This window comes from Pseudochaenichthys georgianus, chromosome 18 (genome assembly GCF_902827115.2).
Source record: "Pseudochaenichthys georgianus chromosome 18, fPseGeo1.2, whole genome shotgun sequence".
NCBI classification, from domain to species: domain Eukaryota; kingdom Metazoa; phylum Chordata; class Actinopteri; order Perciformes; family Channichthyidae; genus Pseudochaenichthys; species Pseudochaenichthys georgianus.
The window spans coordinates 328,237-350,395 of record NC_047520.1 but is presented as its reverse complement, the minus strand read 5'-3'; the positions used below and the strand labels follow the sequence as shown (position 1 = coordinate 350,395).

Below are 22,159 nucleotides of genomic sequence, written 5' to 3'. Positions count from 1 at the left end.
GCAAACCTGGAACGTTCCATCAGGTAAACCTGGAACGTTCCATCAGGTAAACCTAGAACGTACCATCAGGCAAACCTGGAACGTTCCATCAGGTAAACCTGGAACGTTCCATCAGGTAAACCTAGAACGTACCATCAGGTAAACCTGGAACGTTCCATCAGGTAAACCTGGAACGTACCATCAGGTAAACCTGGAACGTTCCATCAGGTAAACCTGGAACGTTCCATCAGGTAAACCTAGAACGTACCATCAGGTAAACCTGGAACGTTCCATCAGGTAAACCTGGAACGTACCATCAGGTAAACCTGGAACGTACCATCAGGTAAACCTGGAACGTTCCATCAGGTAAACCTAGAACGTTCCATCAGGTAAACCTGGAACGTACCATCAGGTAAACCTAGAACGTACCATCAGGTAAACCTGGAACGTTCCATCAGGTAAACCTGGAACGTACCATCAGGTAAACCTGGAACGTTCCATCAGGTAAACCTGGAACGTTCCATCAGGTAAACCTGGAACGTACCATCAGGTAAACCTGGAACGTACCATCAGGTAAACCTGGAACGTACCATCAGGTAAACCTGGAACGTACCATCAGGTAAACCTGGAACGTACCATCAGGTAAACCTAGAACGTACCATCAGGTAAACCTAGAACGTACCATCAGGTAAACCTGGAACGTACCATCAGGTAAACCTGGAACGTTCCATCAGGTAAACCTGGAACGTACCATCAGGTAAACCTGGAACGTTCCATCAGGTAAACCTGGAACGTTCCATCAGGTAAACCTGGAACGTACCATCAGGTAAACCTGGAACGTACCATCAGGTAAACCTGGAACGTACCATCAGGTAAACCTGGAACGTTCCATCAGGTAAACCTGGAACGTACCATCAGGTAAACCTGGAACGTTCCATCAGGTAAACCTGGAACGTACCATCAGGTAAACCTGGAACGTACCATCAGGTAAACCTGGAACGTACCATCAGGTAAACCTGGAACGTTCCATCAGGTAAACCTGGAACGTACCATCAGGTAAACCTGGAACGTAAACCTGGAACGTACCATCAGGTAAACCTGGAACGTACCATCAGGTAAACCTGGAACGTACCATCAGGTAAACCTGGAACGTAAACCTGGAACGTACCATCAGGTAAACCTGGAACGTTCCATCAGGTAAACCTGGAACGTACCATCAGGTAAACCTGGAACGTACCATCAGGTAAACCTGGAACGTTCCATCAGGTAAACCTGGAACGTACCATCAGGTAAACCTGGAACGTACCATCAGGTAAACCTGGAACGTTCCATCAGGTAAACCTGGAACGTTCCATCAGGTAAACCTGGAACGTACCATCAGGTAAACCTGGAACGTACCATCAGGTAAACCTGGAACGTTCCATCAGGTAAACCTGGAACGTACCGTCAGGTAAACCTGGAACGTTCCGTCAGGTAAACCTGGAACGTACCATCAGGTAAACCTGGAACGGGGGTAGCCAACACGGTGCCCGCGGGCACTCAGTCGCCCGCAGGGGCAACGTGAGTCGCCCGCCGGGCACGTTCTAAAAATAGCTCGCCAAGAAAATCCAAAATGTATAAAATACACACCAAAAAAAAGGAAATGTAATTAAAAGAATCTACCCCATGCATAAACGAAACCTAAATCATAGCGAACTCTATCTACTTACTATAACTCTATATCTATCTAACACCCCTCCTCCCCCCACCCCCACTATGAATATCGACCAATCACGTTCTTGCTTGATTTCCGGGACCAGCGTTGCAGTCGGGAAGAAAACCAATGTGGCACCTCCCCGCTGATTTTCCTTCTGGCAGCATCTACACATCAGCCCCATTGAACAGCCTATCATGCCAGATACAACACATGAGGGCCAGAGTTGTACTCTGTGTGTTGTAACTTGCATATATATTTATTCCACTTGACGCACAGACACGGCGTAAACTCCACTGGGGACATGTCCCCAGCACTTTTCGAAATCCCGTTTGTGTCCCCCCACTTTACAAATATGTTTATTATTATTTTTTAACGCATGCCGTCATCGCCACGGAGGAGCACTCAGAGAGAGAGAGAGATAATTCCAATGTGTACACTAGGACAGTACAAAAAACAGTTTAAAAGGGGAGTGATTCGTAAAATATGCATACATAAAAAGAAAGAACGCTAACTAGGTAACACAAGATATGAATAAACAAGTTTAAATGATTTGTTATTGGTTGTGATATTCTAAAAATGTTTGGATTATTGAAAAGTATACAGCTCCCTTTCATCTGAGTGTTGAGAGCTGTATCCATCAATTCAAAGTGCACCAGATTGATGCATTTCACTTCAACATTTAAAAAAAAAATCTTCCCGGGGTTGAATGCCCCCGGACCCCCCCAGAGGAGGTGAGGACCCCCCTAGAGGAGGTGAGGCCCCCAATAGGGGATGTGAGGCCCACCCCCAAATAAAGCAGGTTAAAATAATTAAATTGCTACATGTTCTTTTAGTAAACACTGAAAACGGGTCCCACAGACCCAAACAGCACACAAAGGTTAAAGGTAAGCATATAATAATGTTAAAATGTGCTAAATATATACACTGCAAAAAAAAGAAAAGAAAAGAGGAGTAAAAGTAGCTCATGACTTTCATCAGGTAAACCTGGAACGTTCCATCAGGTAAACCTGGAACGTTCCATCAGGTAAACCTGGAACGTACCATCAGGTAAACCTGGAACATTCCATCAGGTAAACCTGGAACGTACCATCAGGTAAACCTGGAACGTACCATCAGGTAAACCTGGAACGTACCATCAGGTAAACCTGGAACGTTCCATCAGGTAAACCTGGAACGTTCCATCAGGTAAACCTGGAACGTACCATCAGGTAAACCTGGAACGTTCCATCAGGTAAACCTGGAACGTTCCATCAGGTAAACCTGGAACGTTCCATCAGGTAAACCTGGAACGTACCATCAGGTAAACCTGGAACGTACCATCAGGTAAACCTGGAACGTTCCATCAGGTAAACCTGGAACGTACCATCAGGTAAACCTAGAACGTTCCATCAGGTAAACCTGGAACGTACCATCAGGTAAACCTGGAACGTTCCATCAGGTAAACCTGGAACGTACCATCAGGTAAACCTAGAACGTTCCATCAGGTAAACCTGGAACGTACCATCAGGTAAACCTGGAACGTTCCATCAGGTAAACCTGGAACGTTCCATCAGGTAAACCTGGAACGTTCCATCAGGTAAACCTGGAACGTTCCATCAGGTAAACCTGGAACGTTCCATCAGGTAAACCTAGAACGTTCCATCAGGTAAACCTGGAACGTTCCATCAGGTAAACCTGGAACGTACCATCAGGTAAACCTAGAACGTTCCATCAGGTAAACCTGGAACGTACCATCAGGTAAACCTGGAACGTTCCATCAGGTAAACCTGGAACGTTCCATCAGGTAAACCTGGAACGTACCATCAGGTAAATCTGGAACGTACCATCAGGTAAACCTGGAACGTTCCATCAGGTAAACCTGGAACGTACCATCAGGTAAACCTGGAGGTAAGCCTGGAACGTTCCATCAGGTAAGCCTGGAACGTTCCATCAGGTAAGCCTGGAACGTTCCATCAGGTAAGCCTGGAACGTTCCATCAGGTAAACCTGGAACGTTCCATCAGGTAAGCCTGGAACGTTCCATCAGGTAAACCTGGAACGTTGGAACCGATATTCACATGAAGGAACTCGGGTGTGACGTTTTGCTAACGAAGCTAACGGTTTTACATCGGGAGTAAAAAGTACGGCTAAAAGTCGTGGAGAAAAAGTCGTTCTCATGTCAGGTTTTTTCCCGTGGGATTTGTGAATGGATATCAAGACATTTCTCGCCCACAGCTCGAGTCGTGATAAAACACCTCGTTCTTATTTACTAATGTTCTGTGTTTTCTGCATTTACTTCGTCAGTACAGGTAAAACACGTGTTCGCTCACCTGTCCCTGTCCGCTGTAACCATGGTGATTGGGGTGGTGGTGCGAGGGGGCGGAGCTTCTCTGCAGCATGGAGGAGAGATCGCTCTCCACACACACTCCGCTCGTCATGCCGGACATGACCTCACACACACACTCTCTCTCTCTCTGTTAGTTCGGTGTGGTCAGCACGCTGAGCTCTGTGAACAAAAACAAAGGAACATAGTGACATCACTATGGAAACGCACGCTCCCATTGGCTAGCGCTCCAACACATTTTGTCTTTTTTCTAAACATCCATATTCTTTTTCTTTTATTTCAAAGTATTAAACAACTTTTTTTTGCAAAATTAAACTTTTTGCTTTCCGAGATGAAACTTGGAACATCATTTTTGGAGATTTTTCACTTTATTTAATTTTTCTGATTTGTTGGAATTACGCGCGGCCAAAACACAATGTTTTAATAAATAAATACACGAGTCCATGAGGAAAACAAACTGAAGAGAACGATGAATACAACGCTCGAGTTAAAAACAGACAAAGGAAAATCCACGCCAAAAAAAACAAAAAACCAGAAGAAAGTTTTCCTGAAGTCAAAAAAAGTCGCCCAAAGCCTGACCTCCGTGCACACACACGCTCATATAGGGTACTTCTGGGGACACATGCTTTTAGTCCAAATGTAGTCACAGGACTTTCGTCTCTTTTGGCCTTTGGGGAATAAGTCTCTGTGTGTGTGAGCGTGTGTGTGTGTGTGTGTGTCTGTGTGTGTGTGTGTGTGTGTGTGTGTGTGTGTGTGGGAACAAGACTGTAAGACAGATGTGTGAATTTGTGCAAGGAACCAAAATCCGTGCAGCTTTAAGACGTGAACGAGTGTGTCTTTCTGCAATCCGTGTGTGTGTGTGTGTGTGTGTGCAGCCCGTGTGAAGTGTGTCTCCTCACACACACACACACACACACACACACACACACACACACACACACACACACACACACACACACACACACACTCCCTCGAGGCGTAACTAATTACCCTGTCTGGTCAACCGGGGCGGCGCTTCGACAGAAGGTCACTGGCCGCGGGGAACACACACACACCCTCACACACACCCTCACACACACCCTCACACACACACACACACACACACACACACACACACACACACACACACACACACACACACACACACACACACACACACACACACACACACACACACACACACACACACACACACACATCCACACCCCCCACTGAGGAGGGGAGGCAGGGAGTCAATATATATATATATAATATAACCCCCCCCCCCCGGATAACAAGCGATCAACACAACACAGCAGGGGGCAGAAAGGGAGGAGATGGACACTTACCGCGAGGAAGAGGAAGAGGAGGAGGTGAGGAAGAGGAGGAGGAGGAGGAAGACCGTCTGGGAATTATCATCCCGCCACGGATCATGGCTGGCGGGGAAGGAGACGACAGGGGGGGGGGGAGGGAGGGAGGTGAGGAAGAGGAGTAGGAGGAGGAGGAGGAGGAAGAGGAGGATAATCACCAGGAGAGAGAGAGGGGAGTTAAATGAGCGAGGTCGAGGCGAGAGAGAGAAACCCTGCAGGGCGAGAGACAGCGGCACCATGGGAAGAAAGGGGGGGGGTGGAGGAAGAGGAGGGGGAGGAAGAGGAGGGGGAGGATGAATAATGGCGGAGGTTATGAACGGATACGGAGCGTCGATCGAAACGACAGGGAGGTGTCGGCGGGGGGGAGAGTGTGAGGGTGTGAGTGTGGTGTGTGTGTGTGTGTGTGAGTGTGTGTCTCTGTGTGTGTCTGTTTGTTTGTGTGTGTCTGTGTGTGTGTCTGTGTGTGTGTGTGTGTGTGTGTGTGTGTGTGTGTGTGTGTGTGTGTGAGTGTGTGTGTGTATCTGTGTGTGTGTGAGTGTGTTGGTGTGAGTGTGTGTGTGTGTGTGTGTGTGTGTGTGTGTGAGCAGCTGATTGGCCGTCAGCCTGAAACAGAGACAGAGAGGGAAACATTGAATGAAGCGTTTAATTAATAACGTGGGAAATTAACAAATACTACTCGAGAAGAATACCACATCATTTGAAGGTTTTTTTTGTGCAAAAGGAAGATATTTTATTTGTTTTTGAAAAATAAAATGGGAGAAATAATAAAACATTTAAATAAGTAAAAATAAATACGACTTGTTTAGATATGTTAAAATTGAACTAAACAAAAAAACTAAAATAAATATCCCAGTTTTTAATAACTTTTAAATTATGTCCTACATGTCAGTAAATATTTCCCAAAAATGTGTTAGTTTTAACCTTTTTTTAACTTTATTAAAATATATGATATAATGTTATTATTAATATTATTTTACTAAATTGTTCCATACAAATACATTTCCTCAATTCCCAAAGATGTTCTCCTTATTTCATTAAAATATGTTTTAAATGTCCATCATTTAATAAATGATTTACTTTTCAAATCGTTGTCATTATTATTGTTACCATATGTTTTACTAAACATTTCCACTTTCCACATTATTTTACAAAAATGTCCATCACTTTCAGAGTTGTCTTTTCTTCCCATGTTCAATATATATTCCTATATTTAATAAATGATGTACTTTAAAGTAAAAAAGAATCTAGTCCTAGTTAAAAATAAAGCCACTCATGTTGTCCTGCTGACACACAACACAAAGCCCATTGGACTTGTAAAGCCCTGCTAAATGTCGCCACCTACTGGAGGAAACAGCAAAGTACACCTGTGTTATTATGACCACGTGACGCCTCTTTATGTATCTCGTGTTTCTGCTGCAAATCTAACCAGAGTAAACCTCGTATCTGGGTGTTTCCTCTATGCTTCCACTTCTCCGTCAACGTGACGGGTTTTAACACGGAGATAAACCTGCTGTAAATCAAAGGCTTCAGTTACGTTAGCTCCTCAGTTAGCCGTTAGCTTCCTCTGCAGTGACGACACAACCAACATCCGGGAATGTTAACGTGGTTGATTACAATAACGATAGCCAGAGCCTTAAAGCTAACCTTCGGAGTTAATGAGAGCTGTTTGGTGTTTTATAACCACTAGTTTTAGCATAAACTAAGCCGCTGTTTACCTTTGTCATCATTTAAAACGCTCACCGTGGATGTCAGATTTCATCGAGCGTTGGTGGTATAGTGGTGAGCATAGCTGCCTTCCAAGCAGTTGACCCGGGTTCGATTCCCGGCCAACGCAGATATTTTGTTTTTGGATATTTAATTTATTTATACTTTATGTATCAGAAGTTTGGAAAGTTATTTGTCATTAAGATGTTTTTATGTTAGGGTCCTGATACTCTGGTTTACTGTTAAAGAACATGTGTTTTTGTTTCGTTTTTTCCCTAGAGCACCTGAATGCGTCGTCTGTGAGTGTGTGTGTGTGCGCGTGTGTGTGTGGACATGGGCAGGTATTTCCACAGTGAGGTGGACATTAACAGTCCGTGGTTTCAGGGGTTTTCCGCCTTCTGGTAGTGCTACCCCAACCCATACAGGTAAATACAGATTACATTATCTTTAAAAAAAATAAGCAAAATGTTGACTTTCAAACAATATTAACGTTAAAAAATATGTATAATAATTGACAAAAATGTCCCCAACAAATATGTAACCCTTATTTAAACAAATTATTTTTACTTTCTAAAAATATTTCCGCAAAAATGTTCCAATGTCTTACATCCATCCATCCATCCTCTCCCGCTTATCCGTGGTCGGGTCTCGGGGTATCAGTTCCAGCAGAGAGCCCCAAACGTTCCTTTCCCCTCATCAACCAGCTCTGACTGGGGGGTCCCAAGGCGCTCCCAGGCCAGCGAAGAGATATAATCCACCTGGTTTTACATTACAATAATTATTTTCAAAAATCTTGTAAGTTTATCTAATAATTATAATAATTAATAGAAAAATTCAAAGATAATATTTATGTTTATTTTTATTTTCTTACGAATCTTTTAAAAATATTACTTTACAAATATACAAAAATTTGCCATAAATATTCCAACATTTTAGAAACATCCTTTTTCGTCCTAAAAGCCGTCACATGAAATAATAAATACTTTAATAAACACTGTATTTCTTTACTTCAGTGCTCACATGCTCACGAGGACGTCCTGTACCGAGTCCTGCCCGGCAACAGGCTGTTGTCACGGCGACTGCTGAGGATGGGCCGAGCGCATTTTCCCTCCAAATTTCTCCCGGCGCGTCTCCGTCTACGTTCTGGAGGATTCGGAGGTGGACCCGGAGAACCGGACGCTCAGAACCCGGACCTGGAACCTGAACCCCAACAGACTCATGGTGAGAAATCATATTATAGTTAATATATCATTTTAGTCTTTTACCATGCAGTCCTGTACTGAACCCGGACATGTTGAGACCCCCAAAGTTTATAGTAGGGTCATTGTTGAGGTTATTGAGGATGCTGTATCCATTTCAGGTTCAGAAATGGCAGTCTTTACTCTTTAGTCCCCTAAGTCTTTCAAATCTACCCACAATGCATCAAAGTCAGCCCACGTAGAGAACATGGCCGCTTTCTGGTTAAACATTTCACAAATTAATTCAACATCCTCAATCACTCAAAGTCTGCTAAGCCATTTTGTAATAATTGTCTGCATGCTATTGTTGGGCAATTTGCACAATTAGTATAAGTTGCATTAATTAGCGTATGGCATATGCAGTCAACAGTTACAAGATTGCTTGGAAGATTTGGACGATATTTGAGTGGTGTTGGAGGTTGTTGATACATTTCTGACATTGTTAACCAGAAGGTGGATATGAACTCTCTGTGAACTGATTTGGATGAATGTTGGGTCGACTTAATGTTTTAGGGACTCTCTTCTCCTCGGGGACTGATAAAGGGATTCTGATTCGGACTCAAAACGGCCTTTTTGGATCCTAAAAAAGCCAGACATTTATTCAGCATCTTCAAAAAGGTCTAAAGTATTCTTTAAACTATAGTCTGCATTTGACAATTAATGCCAATTAATTCTAACGAATGCGACTTGTGCTAATTGTGCTAATGTCCCATCATCGTTAGCATCCGGCAGTTTCCTATCAGCTGGAGACCCTACTCGACATGTCCATCATCACACGTTACCCCCATGTGCTGGCTCACTCAGCGAGCTGTTGATACCAGCGTCTCTTCCTCCCCAGGCGGCGGTGGAGGAGTCTTTGTTCCAGGAGGACCACAGTCGGACATCTTGGATATATATATATATATATATATATATGTGTGTATACTGTTATTTCACACACGCTAAATGGAGGAATTATTTCTGATTTGAGTTACATCTTTGAAAGAATAATCCAGTGAAGTAATCAAAGTCTTCTCAGTGATGAAGACGAGTATCAAATGGCTTCTGGATCACAGCCATCACCATCTGCCTCACCCGAGCTCCGACGTGCATCAGATCAGCAGACGGTTGCCCCGGAGCCATCGACATCCGAGCTCCGCCGCCGGACGTCTGCACCGGCACCGACTCGGCCTCGCTCTGCGTCTTCTGGTTCTGACCCACGGTCCCTCAACGTGACACTGCAGTGGGGACAGCTTCCTCCACGGTGAGGGGGGACCCGGCAGGACGGAGCCACACACCCAGAGGTCCTCCAGGGAGACACGAGGGGTGACGTCCCTGCAGCACCCCCCCCCCCCCATGCAGCACCCCCCCCCCCCCCATCATCACTCGTATGCATTCCCAAGTGTTACGGGGAAGATGCCACCGCGCTCAGGAGGGGCTCACCGGTGGAGACCTTCTACTGCACCAAGCGCCCGCTGCCTCAATTCAACGCTCAACACGTTCAGGTTGTGGACATTTTTTCTTTTTTGCTAGTGTTTACAAAAAAAATGCTTGTGGTGTTATTTCGGTTTTAGTGTGTTATGTTTTAAATAAATCTGCTCCTTTATCCTGTTTCCTAATTGTTATTGTGTAAGTAAACCTTCCTAGAAGTGTTAGTCTGGTGATAAACATGTAAGGGGAAACAGTGACTCGTGATTTGTAGTGTTTCGCTGACAGTTTATTGCCGCCATGTTTCTGCAGGTAGAGCCTGAGATTGATCCTGATACAACAACAGACAGAAAACAAACTCTCAGCCAATGGGAGGAGGGCTAGACCGTGATGTCACCGAGTCCTGAAGGATTCTGAGGTTGTGATTGGATAAGGCCCCCTCCTCCTCCTCTTCAAACCGCCCAAAGAATAATAAAAACTAAACAGACGATTCAAGAAAAATCTGATTTATAACGTGACGCACACTTTAGATTATGATTCTAAATTAACCCGGAAATACACACACACACACACACACACACACACACACACACACACACCACACACACACACACACCACACACACACACACACACACACACACACACACACACACACACACACACACACACACACACACACACACACACACACACACACACACACACACACACACCATGATTACCTATAGTGATAATAAAGTTATTTTTACAGTATGGTTTCTGAAAAAGGTCAAAGGGCACTGGTGGTATCCACATGTGCCAAAATGTGCCCAAAGAAAGTCAAAGCCTCAATCTTGACACAGGGAACTTCTTATATGTTGTACTTTGTATTCCTAAAGCTTGTAGTGTACCATCCCATCATCCAAGGGTAGGTTTCACGATAAGTCATGTTTTTAGGCGGAGGTAAGAATTTACCTTTTTTGACGATGTTCCACCTGAATGTTCTGACACAGAAACATCTGTATTGATTCTGACTCTCCTCCATCCAGCTCACAGATGTGACCTTGCTTTGACAAAAGAGATTATTCATATAACCCTTTTAGAAGTTAAGTTATAGTGCTTTGTTTTGGGCATAGCATTTTCGAGCCTGAAACCTGAAAAACAGGCTCAGGGCCTAAGAGGTTAAGAAAAACATTCGTTTTTTAATAAATTCACAAAAAGACATTTTCCAATAAAAGACTAATGAAAAGTGATAAAATAAAAAATAAAAAAACCTAACAATTACATTAAATAAAAACACTTTTTTCAGAACATTATAACTTTATTGCAGGTTTAAAGTACTCGAGTTAAAGCCATGAAGGGCCTGCAGTACGCCCTCTCCCAGATACAGGGTAATACATATACTTTACAACACATGTAGTACCATTTAAACTCACTTTAACACTTCATACATCTGTTGTTTTTACCAGCGGCTCATCGTGACAAGGGGAGGAGTCAGAGAAGCACACGCCCCTCTCCCACCAGGCCCCGCCCCCTTCTACCTCCTCTACCCAGAATCCCCAGCAGTTTTCTGAGCTTCTTCTTCCTCATTGATCTGGAAACAACATGGACGCTGAAACTAAATGTATGTTTTATCTTTCTGTTGCGTTTAAATATTCGGACATATTTAGGCACATTGTTTTATTGTACAATTGATCATTATAAATATACATTTATGATTTATTCACATTTTTATCGACAAATTTGACATTCTCAAACTTTTAGGTTTTTTAAATTGTTATGTTTTTTTATGAATATTTCATAGTAATTTCAAGTCTTTATGTTTTATTTGAATATACATATACACACATTTTCTTTAGGATTCAAATAATATTGTATCATGACTCTTTAAGCATTTATCTCATATTCAGGTTATTTTCTGTCCTTAAATATTTTTTGAAAACATCATTTTTATAATATGTATTCATATCACTTTATTATTATTAGATGCTTATTATTCTGAATATTTATTAGTCTTCTCAAACATCAACTACGACTGGAGCTTTATTTTGAAAACACATTCCGGTTTCACAATAAAAGCCTCTCTGGTTGTTTCAATGGTTTGATGTGAAATATTAACAGATACTATAAATCAACCCAGATTACATTGAAACATTATTGTGTGATTAGATTAGATAGAAGTATTATTGTTTAGAAATACAAATACTAACTTGATGATAGACAACTTTTAATTACTAGATTTATTTAATCAGTACATCTAAGGATAATTAAATTGTGATTCCTTATTTACTTTAAAAAGGAAGATTAAACGTGTTTAATATAAAACAAATATAAGTTTTCTTTAAATGTGATTTTAGCCCTTTTTTAGTAAATAATCTAAATATGTACCTTTACTACCTTTATTCATCCTCTACTCTGAAGCATCACATATATATATATTTAGCTTGTGAACTCAACAACTTCTCTCTGTTTTCCGAAGTCATGAATAAAAGTGAATGTAAACTGAAACGCTGAAACTGCGTCTTCAGAGTCGAACATATCTTTTAACTGCCGATTAAACACAGTCTCTAATTCGGTTAGAAACGATCCTCAGTTTCACTTGATCTGATTGGATATCAGCCGTTTAGACAGTCGGTGTTCACCTGCCTCGTGAGTCTGGTTGTAACTCTGACATATTCAGTGGCGACTCGTCCTTAGGGGCAGCGCCACCTAGTGTCAGCAGAAAGTAATGCAAATAATAATTTAAAAAATATGCAAAAAAAACATGTTAAAATATATTTTAAGATCACGTTCAGTCGTCTGATTCGTCTGTACATTTCTGTTTTGGTCTGCGTTCCTACAATCAGTGTCCACGGTGTGCCTATTGAGCCGTGTTGCGCCATGTGGGGCAAGCCCCTCTCTGCTGTCAAAGTCAACGGGTGCTGCTACACTGCGCATGCAGAGTATTTTCTATTCATTGCGTGCGGCAACAGGAGAATCACCACAGGGCTCGGTGCTGGCATACCTACCACACGTCATCTCATAATTCAGAGAGCTGATTGGCTGTAAGTACGTGTGCCGCGAAAAGTGTAGTTTTCACCCTGTAGTGAAGCGGAGAGGAGAGAGAGCAGCGAGTCCAATCAGTCCATCAGAACATGAATGAAGTTGACCGTCGACTGCAGCTTTGGTTCATTTGATGTCATATCCTCAGTTGATCTTCTGCGTGTCGCCGATAGGCTTTCGCTCGGCTGAACGGTTGATATTGTGACCTCTTGATGAGCGTCTGTGTGTTCCTTATTCATCACGCTTTTATCCAACGCGACTCACAGACTGAGGACCGTCCCCACAGCAGCACCTTGGGGTGAAGCAGCGTCTCAGGGACACGACATGCTGACTGCAGCGGGGTTTGAACCTGTGACCCTGATCCCAACACCAACGCAACCCACTGCGCCACCGCTGCCCGCCCCTCTCTCTATCGGAACCATCGATAGCCTACAGCTATTTGTTTACGTGCTTAAAAAAGAAGCTTATATACACATCGAAGTTGTTCGTCCGCCACCACTTTAGGACATATTGCATTATAACCATCAGCTGTTATAAATAACGATTAAGAACGCGTGTATTTCAGCAACAAGACATCCAGTTTGAATCAGAAACAAACTAACCTGAAGCAGGTGTTTGAAGCTGCCGTAGAAGAAGAAGAAGAAGAAGAAGAAGAAGAAGAAGAAGAAGAAGAAGAAGAAGAAGAAGAAGGTACATCCCGTTAGCTTTCGTGCTAAGAGATAACGTTTATAGTTTGAGTTTTTTATAATTATATAGTAATTATATTAAATATACACATTTGTTTAATCTATATTCATTTATGTTTAAACTACCTAATAATATTAATAATGAATACATCCAATGTTGAGAATTTAGAAGTAATAAAAAATACAAAGTAAAGAATATAATAAAAACAAATACAATTAGATACAACATCAATACAATAAACATTTAAATGTAAAGAAAGGGTTAACAATTATCCAAATTATAAACCAGACTATAAATATAAATTAATTTAAATGAGAGATGGCTTTAAATGACATTATTCAGTTGAGGGTTTCCAAGCAGAACGGACAAATGAGAAAACAACTTGTCGTTTATTAAATGACTCTCGAGTGACTTAAAGGTGAATAAACTGTTTTTATTGGTTCATGTAATTAAACACAGCTAATATTCATTTATCTAGTTAGTAGTGATGATGTGAGGCCGGTGGGAATGTGTCATTGAAAGCGTGTCGAGACGAAGGATCATAAAGGTGGTTTTCATTGTAGTTTTAGAAAGACTAACATCAAAGGATGCATTGAAGTCAACGGAGAGAGAAAGACTATCTTTCCACCCCGTTTGAATTGTGCCACGAATTACACACATGATGTTTGTCAATCTTAACCCGGTCCCGCATGCTGGCTCTCAGGAACCAACTCACTCCCCTTGTGTGTACGTACAGCTCTCAACGCGCCCAGACTCGGAGTGATTTCCACCTCGTTCTGAGAGAAAGAAGTGAAATGTTCAACGTGACGGCCGTCTGGGTGTGTGGTGCATGATGGGAGATGTAGTTCATTGAGCGTTTCACACAAACAAAGTGTTGCTACACAGTTTCACGACACATTTTAATTTTGACTTGCAAAATGATCTTTTAAATGGACAAACATCATGTGTGTAACTCGTGGCACAATTCAAACGGGATCGAAAGATAATATTTCTCTCTCCATTGACTTCAATACATACTTTTTCCTAAATAAGGTCCCTGGAGCTCCACCGGAAGGGGAGGGGCTTCGCCACTCTATAGACAGGAAGTGTTATGACGTTCATCCAGCTGACCAATCACTGAGCAGCCTCTCCCTCAGGAGGCGGAGCCACACCCCAGGGCATGCTGGGTAAGTAATGAGTAAGCCACTCCCCCCAGCTGCTCCTTGCCTCATCCCCCTCCCCCTCCCACCCCCCCACCACCCACTCCTTCTCCCCCCTCCCCCCCGCCTCCTCCCTCAAAATAACGCTGTAGCGCTTCCTGGAATCCCCCATTCTCCTCCCCCTTTCCTCCCCCATTCTCCTCCCCCTTTCCTCCCCCGATACCTGACACTCCTCCATCACTTTCCTCCCCCCCACTTCCTCCTCTTTGCTCATCACTCGGTACATCGTGTTCCTGTAAACCCCCTCCGTCTCCCCCCTTTCTTCCTCGACTCCCCCCTCTCTATGGACGTACAGAACTGAGCGATACACAGCACTCCCCTCATCCCTCCCTTCCCTCGTTAACAGCCTAACGCCCTCCCGCCTCCTTGTTAGAGCCGCGCTAATTGGCTTGTAGACCCGCCGGTACCAGAACACCATCCTCGCCACGGTCGCCAAAATGGCCGCCGCCGACACCAAGCACAGCAGGAAGCAGCCGACGAAAAGCCAGAAACAGAAAACCCCGGCGCCTCGGACGCTGCGAAATCTACCGGTTACTGAGTCATCGCCGGCGGTTGTTGTTGCCTTGGTGGTTGTTGCCTTGAAAAGAAAGGATACTCAGATAAAAATTATAAATTTAAAATACATTATAAACAGTTCAGGGGTGTTAAAAACAGGAAGGACTTTTATAGGACTTCTGAGGAAATGCATTTTAATAAAAAAATAAACTAGAATACAAAATGAGATGGTGGTGGTTGTTACCTTGGTTGTGGTGGTTGTTGCCATGGTTGTGGTGGTTGTTGCCATGGGGGTGGTGGTTGTTGCCATGGGGGTGGTGGTTGTTGCCTTGGTTGTGGTGGTTGTTGCCTTGGTTGTGGTGGTTGTTGCCATGGGGGTTGTGGTTGTTGCCATGGGGGTGGTGGTTGTTGCCATGGGGGTGGTGGTTGTTGCCATGGGGGTTGTGGTTGTTGCCATGGGGGTGGTGGTTGTTGCCATGGGGGTGGTGGTTGTTGCCATGGGGGTGGTAGTTGTTGCCATGGGCGTGGTGATTGTTGCCTTGAAAAAAGGATTCAAAATGCATTATAAACAGTTTGAGGATGTTACAAACAGAAATGGCTTTTATAGGACGTCTAAGGAAATTCATTTTAATAAAAAAAACTAGAATAAAAAAAGAAATGTTTTGGTGGTTGTTGCCTTGTAAAAAAAGGGTACTCTCACTTTAAAATGCACGACAAACAGTTTAGGGGTGTTAACAGAAATGGCTTTTATAGGACGTCTAAGGAAATTCATTTGAATACAAAACTAGAATGAAGAATGAGATGGTGGCGGTTGTTACCTTCGTAGTGGTGGTGGTCGTCTTGGCGGTAGTTAAAGGATCAGTTTGGTCGTTTGTTGGCGTAATGTTGGCAGGACTTTCAGTTGAGGGTCTGCTGGTAGGAAGGGTGGGTTGAGGGCCCGATTGCCCATCACCTCTGACCCCGGACCCTAAGTGATCTGACCATTCAGTTACCTCTACAAACGTCGGTGTCAAAGGAGAAGGAGGGATAGGAGGTGTAGTAGGGAAAGCAGTAGTCGGAGAAACAGCAGTAGTAGCGGTATGAATGGGAGTATAAGTATACTCTGGTGTACACAGCTCAGATTCTTCAAGATCCAGTACAGCTGTGGCCTTATGCCTCCGAGGAGAGTCGCACACCTGAGAACAGAAAGCGAACGGCAGAAATAAGTCTGCTTTTTATTTTGAATTCGCATTAAGGCAACAACCTGTCATAAGACTTTCCATGGCCGGTTCTCACCACGCTCAAAGCGTCGGTCATGACGATTGGTCCATTCCGTACGTACACGTTGAATTCATATTCATCAAGGTATCTGCGCAGGTAACCGAGGGAACAGGAGCAGGCCCAGGGATTGGCCGAGAGGAAAAGGTATGGCACCTCCTCCTTCGGGCTGAACCAATCGTCAGGCATCGTCAGGACCTGAAACAAAAAGGTTTGAGATCCCCACTACAGGCAAGACAACGGACATGTAAGGACTGTTGTTCCTTTCCCCACCGTGTTGTTCTCGATGTACAGGGTCTCGATCACAGCGAGGGGTTGTAGCATGAGCTGAGGAAGAACCTGGATTCGATTGGACGATAAGTCCAGGATCTAAAAGGTGCGAGTTAGAAGAGAGACAAGTTGAGCGTTCTTCGGTAAGAAAACTAAAGTCTTCTACATGTTTACCACGCTAACTTCACGATATGAATCCTAGCATTCAAACAATCTACCTTCATGTTCGGCATACAAAGTTCCTGCACTACTATATTCATTCAATTCTTCTTCACTTCCTAACATGCTTCCTTCACGGCATGTATCCTATCTTCCTAAGAAGCTACCTTCACGGTGTATGTCCTATCTTCCTAACAAGCTTCCTTCATGGCATGTATCCTATATTCCTAACAAGCTTCCTTCATGGCATGTATCCTAACTTCCTAAGAAGCTACCTTCACGTGTATGTCCTATCTTCCTAAGAAGCTACCTTCACGGTGTATGTCCTATCTTCCTAACAAGCTTCCTTCATGGCATGTATCCTATATTCCTAACAAGCTTCCTTCATGGCATGTATCCTATCTTCCTAAGAAGCTACCTTCATGGCGTAGGTCCTATCTTCCTAACAAGCTTCCTTCTACATCCTTCAGCATGCAGCTTCCCTTGCTAGCCGACGGCCTGACCTCCAGCTTGCTGAGTCCGGAGAAGGTGTTGTCGCTCAGAGAAACCACGGCGTTGCCCTCCAGGTAGAGTTCAGTCAGCGCCGGGCAGGCGGAGAAGGATCCATCAGGGAGGGAGGTCAGGCGGTTCGACCCCAGCCGGAGGACACTGAGGCTGGGGAGGATCGGAGCGGAGCTGGGGGTCAACTCTGGAACCTGGAGACACGGGAAGTCAAGAAACTTTAAATACTAAACGTGTACGACGACTAAAACAAGAGATATTAATATTGGTCCTTGTCCTACACCCTAACCTCTCAATAAGGTACCTTCTTGTTCTGCATCCTATCTTCTTAATGAGCTAACTTCATATTGTCGTCTTAAAGCTAGCTAACTCATTGGTTTCCCCTGCTAACAGGCTACAACCACAACGTGCATCCTACATTTCCAGCACGCTTCCTTCATGTTCTGCATCCTAGTTATTTCAGTCCTCGGGCGATTCGACTAAAAGTAGAGATATAATATTGATTCATATCAATGTCCTCAGTGAACCTGGACACACAGGAAATAGAGACATGTACATAAATTAAAATGAGAGATATCGTTGATTCCGGATTCATGCGACACCTTGTTTCCAGTGAGGTCGATCTCGTAGATCTCCGTGAAGATCTGGAAGGAGGACCAGGAGAGGCTGGAGAATAGGTTCTGGGGAAACAACAGAACCTAAAAAAAACAGTAGAAGAAGAAAGACTGTAAAAGCAGTTTCCTGTCAAAGTGCTGCCGCCTTATCGCTCTGGAACAGGAAGAGCGTTTCCCTGCTGTGGTCCCGCCCGTCAGAGAGTCAGCTGTGAGCTACAGGATGTGGAATAAAACATGGGTCATCTGGCTTCTTCTGCTTCACTCACTTTGGTTATTTAGTTTTGATGACTCAGCACAAAATGGTGAGCAAGTTAGAGGCTTTATCAGAATCAGAAGCGGTTTTAGAACCCGGTTTACACATACAAGGAATTCGCTTTGGTATATCGAAGTCGTTTTTTTTTTTTAATGCTGTCAAAATTATCGCGTTAACGGCGGTAATTAATTTGTTTAATTAATTGCGTTCAAATATTTAAAGGATTTAACGCATTTAATGCATGTGCAGAATGTTCCGCCCCATACGTGCCACCAGTGGCAGCGCCAGGGTATGGCTGGGGTAGGCTGCACCCATACCAAGACATGGCTCAGCCCCACCATGAGACACGATGTTAAAGTAAGCAAAATAAAGTCTGCCAACTCGCGGAGTAAACTGCACAGACAGCAGTTAGTCAGACTGATTTCAGCAGCCGCTTGAAACGGGTTTGAAAACTTTTGTCACGTAGTGATCGTCTTCTCAATAGAACATCTTTGATAATGTCTTCTGGCCAATCAGAATCAAGATAACAGCGTGGTGTTGTTGCAGGAAGTCCCGACGCAGAATACTTTTGCTGTAGTACAGGTAACACATAACTGGTACGCAGGTTATGGCGTAATCTGAAATGCGTCCCGTCACTTGTGTCACAAAGCGCATTTGCGTCCCGACGTACTTGTGAAGCTTTTCCAGAAGGCGGTTCGATCACCGGACGACAGAGTCGGTCTCCGTGTGCACAGACAGGCTGCTGTTAACGTCGGTCTGTACAACGGAACTGTGCCAACACTACGCCAACCGGCTGCGGAGGGAGAACTGCCCCCCCCCCCCCCCTTCACTGGAGAACTGCGCTGAAACAGGCTCATCACAACGTTCACACTCTGTGGTCACGAAGTACTCCACTAGCCCCCCCCCCTCTGTCGACTTTCCTGAAGTACTCCACTAGCCCCCCCCCTCTGTCGACTTTCCTGAAGTACTCCACTAGCCCCCCCCTCTGTCGACTTTCCTGAAGTACTCCACTAGCCCCCCCCCTCTGTCGACTTTCCTGAAGTACTCCACTAGCCCCCCCCCCTCTGTCGACTTTCCTGAAGTACTCCACTAGCCCCCCCCCTCTGTCGACTTTCCTGAAGTACTCCACTAGCCCCCCCCTCTGTCGACTTTCCTGAAGTACTCCACTAGCCCCCCCCCTCTGTCGACTTTCCTGAAGTACTCCACTAGCCCCCCCCCCTCTGTCGACTTTCCTGAAGTACTCCACTAGCCCCCCCCTCTGTCGACTTTCCTGAAGTACTCCACTAGCCCCCCCCCTCTGTCGACTTTCCTGAAGTACTCCACTAGCCCCCCCCCTCTGTCGACTTTCCTGAAGTACTCCACTAGCCCCCCCCTCTGTCGACTTTCCTGAAGTACTCCACTAGCCCCCCCCTCTGTCGACTTTCCTGAAGTACTCCACTAGCCCCCCCCCCGTCAACTTTCCTGAAGTACTCCACTAGCCCCCCCCCTCTGTCGACTTTCCTGAAGTACTCCACTAGCCCCCCCCCCCGTCAACTTTCCTGAAGTACTCCACTAGCCCCCTCGTCGACTTTCCTGAAGTACTCCACTAGCCCCCTCGTCAACTTTCCTGAAGTACTCCACTAGCCCCCCCCCCGTCAACTTTCCTGAAGTACTCCCCGTTGATAGAAATCAACACGTAATGAATTCAGACCCCACGGTTTGATGATTGATAGGTGTGTGGGTTGTCTTTCATTTTGACATGCAGAACAATAATAAACATAGATACTGTATGTTAAATGGATATATCCGCCTTCTTTCATTTATCTTTCCATTCCCAACAATAAACATAAATAAATGGCACATTTTGGACATAGTTCGAATGGAGATTAATCTGATTCATTAATTTTTAAGCTGTGATTAATCTGATTACAAATTGTAATCATTTGACAGCCCTAGTTCTTTTATATATATTATAAATATAATATATATATACTTTTTTTTTCATTTCTTTCACTTTCGTATCTTGCCATAAGTTCCTCTATAGTTTAATCTCTTTCAAAATGTCCACTTTTAACTTTGACCATATTTCTCTGTGTATAAAACGGTTTAATTTCACACACTGAAGTTAGAGTTCCCCTCTCGTGTTACCTTGGTCGCGGGTTCGAGTCCCGTCGGTACTCCGGTGAATCCCGCCGCGGTGCAGTTTTCCTTTCTCCGGTGGTCCTTATCTCTGCCGCCTTGACAACCGGGAACCGCTGTTACCTTAGCAACGAGGAGGACGAAGAGGAGGAAGATGTGCATTCTGGGAAATACCTGCAGCTCCTGAGAGAAATTGAAGAAACTGAAGGAACCCTCTGTACTCTGCTCTGTCTGTGTGTGTGTGTGTGTGTGTGTGTGTGTGTGTGAGTGTGTCTGAGTGAGTGAGTGAGTGTGTGTGTGTGTGTGTGTGTCTGAGTGAGTGAGTGACAGCTGCTGAATCAGGAAGTGTGATAAGACTCAGCTGTGTGTCTGTTGATAGCATGTGCTTCTCGGTACATATATCAATATATATAAGTTTTGTATATGTTTGTTTTACGATTCAGAAATATATTTAATTTAAACTTAAGAATAATAATTAGAAGAAGACATCATTGGAAAACAAGGGGAAAGAAAGTCACACGTTTCCAAGTTAAAACGTACCAATTTAAGATTAAATGTGTTTATTTAAAACTAAAACAGAAGACCAGGGCTTTCCTCGTTAAGGGACATTAACTTAAACTATGCTGAGTTATTCTAATTATTTACTTTTAACTATTTGATTACTGTGTCGGACAAAACGATGAATAAAACATGATGGTGAAGAAATAAGGGGAAACAGTGACTCGTGATTTGTAGTGTTTCGCTGACAGTTTATTGCCGCCATGTTTCTGCAGGTAGAGCCTGAGATTGATCCTGATACAACAACAGACAGAAAACAAACTCTCAGCCAATGGGAGGAGGGCTAGACCGTGATGTCATCGAGTCCTGAAGGATTCTGAGGTTGTGATTGGATAAGGCCCCCTCCTCCTCCTCTTCAAACCGCCCAAAGAATAATAAAAACTAAACAGACGATTCAAGAAAAATCAGATTTATAACGTGACGCACACTTTAGATTATGATTCTAAATTAACCCGGAAATACACACACTCACACACACACACACACACACACACACACACACACACACACACACACACACACACACACACACACCACACACACACAACACACACACACACACACACACACACACACACACACACACACACACACACACACACACACACACACACACACATGGACGTCCAACACACACACACTTGCATGAGGGCGAAGAAGCTCCCTTTAGCAGCAACAGAACCCGATATTAAAGACACTTTTTTATACTAAACGATAGTTGTATTAATAATAGTGACAGTGACGTCACAAAGCACATGTAGGCGGGGTTAAAATACAGGAAGTAAATGAGTAAACAAAGAAAACAGCCAATCAGAAAAGCCCAAGCTGGAAAGAAAAAAGAAAATTCGTAAAAAAGGAAATCTCCCATCATGCCCGGCGGGGGCGGCAGGTAATAATCGAGATTGTCCTGTGATTGGTTGATTCCAGAGACATGCTTCTCCGGCCAATCACAATCACTTCCTGTGTTTTTGTCATCACCTTGTAAAAAATAAAGAAAGGTCTTAAAGTCACGGAGCGCAATTAAGCCCCCCTCGTCATCTCTCCCACAATGCATTGCTCTGTGTGGGACGGGGTTCAGGCAGTGCCGAAAACTCCCAGCTGACAGTAAACGCGTCATCATTCATGGAGGGTAAAAAAACCCTCAAAGCTGCATTCAAGGAAATTTGGGAAGTTGGAAATATACGGTTGTTTTTACAACTTCACATTTTCTATCGCCCCATAAATAAATCTCACGCTTTATTAAAAATGACTTCCTGTTGGGTTTAAGGCGTGGTCCCAAGAGTCTTTTTTGTAAGTCTACATGCGAAACACCTGCCTTCGAAACTTCGTA

At 44.0% G+C, this 22,159-nt stretch overlaps 2 protein-coding genes, 1 non-coding gene and 1 pseudogene across 3 annotated transcripts in view; 2 read left to right on the top strand and 2 right to left on the bottom strand.

Moving 5' to 3' along the window:
* The window catches only part of LOC117463986 (uncharacterized), an 8,448-nt gene extending 3,036 nt beyond the window's left edge, over nucleotides 1-5,412 (bottom strand). Inside the window, exons 1-2 of the mRNA XM_034106517.1 lie at nucleotides 5,326-5,412; nucleotides 3,984-4,159 (exon numbers count right to left, since the gene is read on the bottom strand). Coding sequence (XP_033962408.1) covers nucleotides 3,984-4,100 — 117 coding nt within the window. The 5' untranslated portion in view covers nucleotides 4,101-4,159; nucleotides 5,326-5,412. The remainder of the gene's footprint in view (nucleotides 1-3,983; nucleotides 4,160-5,325) is intronic.
* A 1,606-nt stretch (nucleotides 5,413-7,018) lies between these two features.
* On the top strand, nucleotides 7,019-9,483 carry LOC139435774 (PRELI domain-containing protein 1, mitochondrial-like; annotated as a pseudogene).
* Nucleotides 7,109-7,180, top strand: trnag-ucc (transfer RNA glycine (anticodon UCC)). The gene has a single exon. It is a non-coding gene; the product is annotated as a tRNA-Gly (tRNA).
* A 5,035-nt stretch (nucleotides 9,484-14,518) lies between the features above and the next one.
* On the bottom strand, nucleotides 14,519-20,541 carry LOC117463984 (platelet glycoprotein Ib alpha chain-like). Its single transcript, XM_034106516.1, has 8 exons — nucleotides 20,281-20,541; nucleotides 17,889-17,984; nucleotides 17,289-17,480; nucleotides 16,630-16,725; nucleotides 16,375-16,554; nucleotides 15,918-16,274; nucleotides 15,344-15,637; nucleotides 14,519-15,181 (listed from the first exon to the last, which is right to left on the bottom strand). The coding sequence occupies exons 1-8, from the start codon at nucleotides 20,431-20,433 to the stop codon at nucleotides 14,519-14,521; spliced, it is 2,031 nt and encodes a 676-aa protein (XP_033962407.1). The 5' UTR covers nucleotides 20,434-20,541.
* Nucleotides 20,542-22,159: the final 1,618 nt, after the last annotated feature.